At 61.7% G+C, this 8614-nt stretch overlaps 1 protein-coding gene across 3 annotated transcripts in view; it reads right to left on the bottom strand.

Annotated features, from left to right (window-relative positions):
- Window positions 1–1687: 1687 nt before the first annotated feature.
- SECTM1 (secreted and transmembrane 1) overlaps window positions 1688–8614 on the bottom strand; it is a 12828-nt gene continuing 5901 nt past the window's right edge. Inside the window, exons 2-5 of one of the 3 annotated variants that reach the window (XM_017879178.1) lie at window positions 7596–7753; window positions 4989–5297; window positions 3338–3491; window positions 1688–2799 (exon numbers count right to left, since the gene is read on the bottom strand). In XM_017879178.1, coding sequence (XP_017734667.1) covers window positions 2622–2799; window positions 3338–3491; window positions 4989–5297; window positions 7596–7689 — 735 coding nt within the window. In that variant the 5' untranslated portion in view covers window positions 7690–7753 and the 3' untranslated portion in view covers window positions 1688–2621. Of the gene's footprint in view, window positions 2816–3337; window positions 3492–4988; window positions 5298–7595; window positions 7766–8614 lie in introns of those variants that run through there. The other 2 variants (XM_017879175.1, XM_017879176.1) reach the window with 2 other exon arrangements.

The following is an 8614-nucleotide window of genomic DNA, read 5'->3' as shown; positions in this document are numbered from 1 at the left end:
CCCAAGCCAGCAGGTGCAGCACATGAGCAGGAGCGTGTGGACATGCGTGTGTGCAGAGACAGGTGCGTGTGGACACACGTGTGTGCAGAGACAGGAGCGTGTGGACACACGTGTGTGCAGAGACGGGTGCGTGTCGACACGTGTGTGTGCAGAGACGGGTGCATGTGGACATGTGTGTGTGCAGAGACGGGTGCACGTGACTCCACGCATGTGTGCAGATGGGTGCGTGTGGACACGTGTGTGTGCAGAGACGGGTGTGCGTGACTCACGCATGTGTGCAGACACGTGCCCATGACTCACACATGGACTTGCAGCCCTGAGCTGCTTCCCCGGAGGTCCCAGCCACAGCAGTTGGTGTGGAGACACTGGTGGGGCTGCGGGGTGGTGCAGGTTTTCTGCTGGGCTGAGGGTCCTGCAGGAGCCGGTTTCCTACCCCCAGGCTCTCCATAAACAAGAGACAGAGGATTTGGGGGACAGAATCTTGCCCAGAGGCCCTGGAGCACCCTAGCGAGGCGGTGGCGTGAGGCGGTGGTGCGAGGCGGTGGTGTGAGGCGGTGGCGCGAGGCGGTGGGTAACTGCGCTTTACAGAGCAGCCCCTCCTCTGGCCTCTGCTCCATGCATGCATTGGGTCACCAGCGTTCACCGAGCGTCTTTATGCCAGCCTCTGTGCCAGGAGCAGGGGACAGTGTGGACCAGGGGCCCTCCCGCCTGGAGCTGACCTCAGGGAGGCCAGGTGGACAGCCAGCAGGACACGGGACGTGGGTGTAGCCCTCAAAGGCCAAGCCAAGAAGGGGTCGTGGGTGAAACCAACCGGGGCCCCGGAGAACAGCATTCCAGGCAGAGGGATCAGCAGGGCAGAATCCCTGAGGCCAGAACGTGCCCGGTGTCTGAGGACAGCATGGGGCCGGGTAGGGTTGGGGGGTGCAGAGGGAGACACAGACCCCCACACACCGCGGGGGAAGGAAGCGTGAGGACCAGCAGTAAATCCCAGTAGGGAAAACAGACACAGAGATAAACCACCAGGAAAAGATGAAGATCCTCAGGGACTCCAGCCCCAGGCTCTCCTCCTGGGTTTCCTGCCTGGGTATGCAGGGGACATGGCGACCACCGTGTGCCCCACCCAGACCACCGATTTCAAAATGACCTTGAGGCTGGGCACAGGGGCTCATGCCTATAATCCCAACACTCTGGGAGGCCAGAGTTGGAGAATCGCTTGAGCCCAGGAGGTCGAGCCGTGATCACGCCCCTGCACTCCAGCCTACGCGGCAGATCTAGACCCTATCTCCAAAAAAAAAAAGAAAAAAGAGAAAGAAAACTTTGATTGACCTGAAGACACGCCAATGCTCTTCAGCCTGTGTAGGCAGGTGTGATCCCCGTACAGGGGTCCCGGGTGCACGGGGGTCCCTGCCGCATGGGGATCCCGGGCACTGTGCCCACAGGACATGATCTGACCCAGCAGAGTCCCGAACCCAGCACGCGGACGGGAACTTTATTTTAACCTGAGACACAAACGTGCATCTTCTGGACCCTGGCTACAGCCCTGACCCTCCGGGTGGCCGGCTCCGCGAGGTCTCGGTCACCGGGCGACGCGGTGTCCCTGCGGGGTCTCCAGCTGGCTGGGGGCTCCCCGTGTCTTCATCTTGAGGACACCTTAGGGACGTTTGGGGGCTTAAAGCCACTGAAGACGTTTCTTTCAGATTTTGTTTTCATTTTAAAATTGCATTTCCCAGCTACTTGCAGGTTTGTGAGTCAGTTTGTTTTCTTCATTTCAGAGATTCAAGTCATGGAACTTTTTCAAAGAACTGAAGGGGGATTCCCGAAGTTATTTTTTCACCCGATACATATCAAGACGTCAGAGGGCTCCGCCGCAGTGACGAAGACAAAAGCAGGAACAGATCTGGGTCCAAGGAGGCCTGGCAGGTGGGGTGGGCACGAGGGAGCGATTCCCGGGCGACCAAGAGACTGAGGGATGCATGTCAAGCCCCGGAGGGCAGCGTCCACCTGACCCCCAGCCCGAGCGGCCACCGCCTCCTCCTGGCCCGGCCTGCACTGCCCCCTGGCAGTGGGGCCAGGAGCCATCCCAGCCTCTAACCCCCGCACCCCACCTTGGCCCCTGGGGCTCCCGCAGAGGGGCCCCCAAAGCCTGCCATTGGTCATAGGCGTATGCGGCCAAGGCCTCTACAGCCCTGAAATGCAGTGTGTCTGAGGTTCCAGCAGCGGCCCCCTCACTTGGGTGCGGAGCCCCGGGAGTGGAGAGAGCAGACCCCATACCTAGGGCTGGACTCAGGCTGGGGTGGCAGAAAGGGAGCCCGGGTCTCTGGGTTTGATGAGGGCGGAGGGAGGGGCATGGGTCCTGGTAGGTCGCATGCTGCAGAGGTGAGGTGTTCCCATTTTGGAAACTGAGGAAGCAGAGCTTGGAAGACCTTGGGGGGGTGGAGGGGAAGGGTCTGCACCTGCCCTGGAGTGGGTGACACAGAGGCCCAGCCTGCCACCAGCTCTCCCAGACCCTCCCAAGCAAGCCGGTGTCTGTGCCCTCTGGGTGGGACTAGAGACCCAGGCCCTGCCCCCCAAGGTCGGCACTCGGGGCCGGCTCTCCTGTGTCCTCTCTGCCTTATAGGTAGTTATGGGTCTACGGCATCTGGAAACAAGGGTTCGGGAGACAGCAGCTCCAGGGCTCCAAGTGCTGAGGATTTGACCACCAGTGCCGGCGGCCTCGGAGTAGGCTTGGGGTCTGGGGTCCACAGGCCAGGGGAGGCTCTGCTCAGGCCCTGCTGTACTCCCAGTCTGAGGGCTGGGGTTCTAGGAAGGCCTTCATCTGCGGGGGGAGGAAGGAGGTGCCTGTGTGAGCTGCATCCCCTGTGCCCACAGCTCTGCCCTCAGGCGTGCGCTCACACTCATGGGCATGCTTGCATGCACATGCACACTCCCACCCCCAGGTACACCACGTGCCCTCACAACACACACCCCCCTTCCACACACCCCCAGCCCTCACTTTGGTTTTGAGCCTGCTGGAGGTCGAACCCACTTCCCACAGCACCCTAAGCAAGAGGTTCCCTTGGCTCAGAAACTCCAGGTTCTGTTCCTGATGGAGACCACATGCCCTGCCATGCTGCCCTCCAGGGAGTCCTGGGGACAGCGAGGGCTTGCAGGGAGGGCAGGGTGGGTCTGGGAAACCTGGCTCTGTATTCTTGACCACAGCTGGCTGGGCCCCTGGCGGGGACGGGCTCTCTGGGACTGGTGCTCCCCCCACCCTCTCCTGGAGCCCCGGCAGGTGCAGGACAGTAAGGCTGAGCTCAACCTGGGGCAGCCCCACCCAAGACTCCCCACCCGCACATACTGGGGTGCAGGGCCTCCTACCTCCCGGCGTTGCTGGGAACAGTGGCACCTGTACCAGGCAAACATGACCGTAAGAGCCAAGAGGATGAAGATAGCAGTGACCACCACAGGCACAGTCCAGGACCCAGCGTCAGGGGCGGACTGGGGTTCTGCACCTGAAGGAGGCAATTCAGCGGTGGACAGGTGGGTTGGGCATCCCCCACCCCCAACCTCCTCCTCCTGCACACCCCCGGGGGTGAGAATGAGCCCCGGAGGACTGCACCGCCCTTGCCCAGGAGGTACAGGAGTGGGAGGGAGCCAGGAGGAGAGGGGGCACAGGACCACAGAGGTGGGAGGACACCCGGGGCACAGGTGCCTCGGGGCAGGGAGGGAAACATCTACCCCTGGACGTGCGCTGGCCTCGTCCTTTAGGCCTTGGGGCTCTGGGGAAGAGATGCAAGGGCAGGTGAGGGGCCTGCCCTGATGCGGCCCCCACAGGGCCAGGTATCTGAGAAGCCCCATACCTGAGTCCAGGAAGGGCTCACCAGATGCCCTGGGGGTGGGGAGCAAAGCAGAACCCAATTTGGGTGACCCGGGTGAGTCAGAGCCGGGTGTGGTGAAGGTGGGAGGGCTGGGAGGGGCCATGGAGGCTCCTGAACTTTGCAGGAAAGGAAGGGGAGGGGTGGGGAGTGGGTCTGGGGACTGGAGGGGTCTGTGGCCCTGCACAGTGGTGTGGCTGCTCAGGGCCTAGGGAGCAGGTGGGAGGGGCTTGGAGGGCAGCACGGAGGCCGGGGGGTGCTCTGCTGGCCATCACTGCTCTCTGGTTGAACCAAATAAGTAGCTGGTGGTGGCGGCTGTGGGCCCTGAGTTGGGGGAGAAGAGGCAGAGGGAGCAGTGCGCTGGGCGAGCGGGGACATGGGTGGGGGGTGGTCATGCCTGTGTTGGGGGAGCTGAGGCAGAGAGTGGGGCAGTCAGCATCCCCTGAGGGCAGGAGGAGAGGGGTGGGGACAGGGAAGGGTGGGGATGGTCCCAGCCCTGAAGACAGGAGGGGCGAGGGCAGGTGTGGTCTAGGCGCTTTTGAGGTGGACAGCATGGGAGTGGGAGATGCAGGGCAGGACCGTGGCAGCCTGGGAGGCCCCTGTTCATGGTCACAAGGGTGGTGGGCGGGTGATCTTGAGCACCTCTGGGTGACCCCAGTAAAGGGAGGGCAGGTGCCTCAAAGCCGGGCGCTGCGGGTCTGGAGGGCCTCTCAGAGCACAGGCATTTGGGATGCAGCTTCCCCACACAGCCGGGGTAGGAGTGACGGGGAGGCGAGGGGTTCCTGGGCTTCCTGGCTGCAGGGTGCAGCCCTCACCCCTGACAGGCTCCTTTGAGGAGCAGAGGCTTTGTGTTCTGTGTTGTTGGTGGGGCTCTGGCTGCCCTTTGTGGGTCTGTGCCCCCTGAGCCTCCGGCCTGACTCCTGCCCCTCCCAAAGGGAGAACTGTCCCAGGAGGTCAAGAGGCCTCCACCCCGACTCTCCACCCCGGCACCCCGTCTCCTGGCAGCCCCGCTTATGCCTGCTCTTCCTCCTCCTCCTTCCCTCTCAGTCTCAGCCCTCCCCCTGCCCAGGCCCCCTCCCCTCCCTGTGTCCCCTCTCACTCCCCTCCCCCTTGCTTCCCCGAGCCTCCCCTCACCTGAAACCTCCAGTGTGACTTGTCTGTTATTTCTCTGGCGTCCCACGAGGTGCCAGGTGTACAGCCCAGCGTGGGAGTCCCGGGTGCCTTTGATCACCAGCTGGGCCACGCCTCCCTGAACTTGGAGCTGCCAGCCGTCCCGGGAGAAGTAGCCTGGGGCCACCTCATTGAAGATGGTGCTCTCCTGCCCGTGGGCACGCAGCTTGATGTTGACACGGGAGAAGGCATTGGAGATGTTGCAGGACATGATGGCGTTCTCGCCCCGAGACACAGAGACCACCCCCTCTGTGCAGACGGGGCTGTCCCAACCTGTGGGGCCGGATAGGGGCACGCACAGATCAGGGCTGGGCCTCAGGGCACTGGCTGGCTGCTGTGCCCAGGGCCAGGGCCGGGGCAGGAGACAGGGCCTCTAAGGGACACGATGAACTATGTATACATCCATCCGACCCAATCAGCACATGTGTCTTGTGTGGGAAGAATAAAATCGCAGCAAAAAAGAAGGGTGGCTCTCTGTGTGTGTTTGTGTGTGTGTGTGCATGTGTGTGCACACGCGTATGTGTGTGTGTGCACGCGTGTGTGTGCGCGCGCGCGTTTGTGTGTGCACTCATACCCATGTCTGTTCCTTGGGGTGTGTCAGCTTGGATGAAGACATTTCCTATCAACTCCCTCCCCTGTACATTTCCACTGGGGTGGGCGAAGCCAGACCCTCCTGGGTGTGCCGGGCGACTGCGCTGTGGCAGGAGTGCTGCTGCTGACCTGCCGAATCACCCTCTTCATGGGAAGCAGTGGCCAAGCCCCACCTCCCTCAGCTCCTCCCTCAGTTTCTCCAAGGCCTAGGCCAGGTGCAGGTGCTTGGCTGTGTGAGAAAGGGCAGGACTTCTGCAGACACCCACAGGCCAGCCTCAGAGGCCAGCAGAGCAGACACAGGTTCCAGTCTGTCCTTGTGGGACCCCGCCTGCGCCGTCCCCAACATCCCCTTTCCCCTCCCGGGCACCCACTCAGCTCCAGGCGGCTGGGCCAGCTCCACACACAGCTCCACAGTCCTGGGAGGTCAAGTTCTTGTAACAAGCCAGTGTGTCAGTCTCTCTCTCCCGCCTCTTGGGTGCACCCTGCCCAATAGCAACCCGTGCAGCTGCTTCCCTCAGAGGTCCAGGGCCTTTGCCCCAGCAGCCAGCTCAAGGATGCCTGAGATTCAGGTTGTGTGGCCCTGAGCATGGTACCAGCCTGGGGTCTTGGTGCTGCCACTGTCCCTGCTGCACCAGCATCCACTGTGACTGGACACGGACGGACGGATGGACGGCAGGGTGAGCTCTTGGGGAGCACACAGCATGCTGGGTGGAGCCACCATTTGGCCACATTTCACTAAATACAAAACCACATGGCAGGTACCACATGCTGGCAAGTGCCAGGGGCCTTGGTGCCCATGGGAGGGGGTGGGCTTCAGGGGCACCTGGCCTTCAGGCTAGACTGAGTTTCCTCGGACGAGCAGGCTGGCTGCCTGTCTGGGTGCTCTGAGTGTTCAGGGACCGCAGGGCCTCTACAGGCCATTGCAAAAATTCGCACTGTCCAGAGGGCAGCGTGCGGCTGTCGGGGGGGCCCCAGCCGGTTGCACTTTGGAGCCACTCTTGCGGGGTGGGGCCAGAATCTCCCGAAACCTGGGTTCCTCCATCTGGGATTCCTCTGTTTCAGTTTTGTTTTGTTTTTTGTTTGTTCTTAGGATTCTGACTGAACTGCTTTGGGATGTGGTTTGGGATGTGGCTGAGCTCTGACACCTTTTAAAAGCCCCTCGGGTGGCTCAGTGGCTCACACCTGTAATCCTAGCATTTTGGGAGGCCGAGTGGGAGGATCACTTGAGCTCAGGAGTTTGACACCAGCCTGAGCAATGTGGCAAAACCCTGTCTCTGCAAAAAATACACAATTTAGCCAGGTAGGGTGTGCATATGTGTGGTCCCAGCTACTCGGGAGGCTGAGGTGGGAGGATCACCTGAGACCAGGAGGTCAAGGCCGCAATGAGCCATGATTGCACCACCGCACCCCAGCCTGGGTGTCCAGCCTGGGTGATAGAGGTAGATCCTGTCTCAAAAATAAAGAAAAGAAAAGCCCCTCAGGTGACTTTGCTGCACAGGTTGGGGGTCTAGAGAGCTGGGGAGGATCTCACTGGGGGACCTTGTTCAAATGCTGATCCACTCCTGGCAGGCCTGAGATGCGCCTAAGGAACCCCCAGGCCAGGGCTGCTGTCCGTTTCCCGGCCACAGCACAGGTCGTAACTGACCCAGACCCTCTCGCTTAGAAACTGGTCATGATCTTGGTCCTTCCCCACAATTGCTCTGACAGTGACCACCAGGTACCACAGTGGCCACCGCCTCCCGTCATCCATGGCAAGACACAGCCCACCCACCACTGCCCTCCATCCACGGCGGGACACGGCCCGCTCACCACCACCTGGAGCAGCCCAGCTCCGCATGGTTGGGCCCTGGGTCTGCAGAGTCAGTCATTATCGGGGGCCTGGTGGCATCTGGACCCAACCTCAGTCCAACCCTCCCACCCCTGCCACGTCCCCACCGGGCTCCCCTTTCCCCAGCAGAGAGGCAGGACCCTGAGACTTACCTTCATTCTGAGCACTCAAGGAGGCAGCCAGGAGCAGGAGGGCCCCAAAGGGCCAGGAAATGGGGCCAGGGAACACCAGGGGGCAGGTCTGCATGGCTGGTGGGACTTCGGCAGCCTCAGGGGCCCCTGGTCCTTGTCACTGGCTCTCGGGACACTCCCTGGAGGAAGGAAAGCCCGTGGGTCAGAGCCCTCTGTGGCTGCCAAAGGGGACAGTGGGAGCGGCTGTCGCCTGGCGGGGGCTGGGAGGCTGGGGGTCCCCACTTCTTTCCTGAGCGGCTGTGCCTGGGATGCCAGAGCCTCTACCCTCCTTCCCTTCCCTGTGACTGTAGAGGGTGTACGATGCTGGCTGCGCGCGAAAACACAGTTCCCTCATGGGAGTTCCCTGCAGGTCACCTGCACTCTGGTGTGTGGGGTGCACTGGGAGCTGGGGGCAGGAGACAGAGTCGCCTGAAGCACGACCGGGACATCTGACTTGTGGGTCAGTCCTTTTGTTTTACAATAAATTACTCATGACTGTGCCTGAGGGTGTTTCCTGTAGAAATGGGTCAGGACAGGTGGAAGCTTTGGTGGCCACCTCTACCTAACACTGTACGAAGACCAGCTTCCAGCCCCAGCCCCTCACCAACGTGAAGCACGAAATCGATTCTCCGTCTACTTTGGAGCACGTGTGTAACATCACTGCACGCCCAGGGCACAACCCCAGCCCCTCACCAATGCTCCTCCGCCTACTTATCCGTCTACTTAGGAGCACGTGTGTGATATCGCTGCACGCCCAGAGCACAGAGCTTCGTCATTACAATCCTTGGGTGTCTGTCTCCTCTTTGGTGCTGTCCAGACCTCCAGTCACTCACAGAGAGCCTCACATGACCAGCACCCACCGTCCGCCTCCCCCAGCCAAGCCCAGCGCTGGCCACAGCCTATAGTCAGCACCCCCCAGCCCATCTACCAGTCCCCCCTGCCTGTCCACTGGCCCCCGCTGCCTGTCCACTGGCCCCCCTGCCTGTCCACTGGCCCCCCTG

The sequence above is a fragment of the Rhinopithecus bieti genome, unplaced genomic scaffold (genome assembly GCF_001698545.2).
Source record: "Rhinopithecus bieti isolate Rb0 unplaced genomic scaffold, ASM169854v2 scaffold_9899, whole genome shotgun sequence".
Classification (NCBI taxonomy): Eukaryota; Metazoa; Chordata; class Mammalia; order Primates; family Cercopithecidae; genus Rhinopithecus; species Rhinopithecus bieti.
This window is presented reverse-complemented; position numbering and strand designations above follow the sequence as displayed.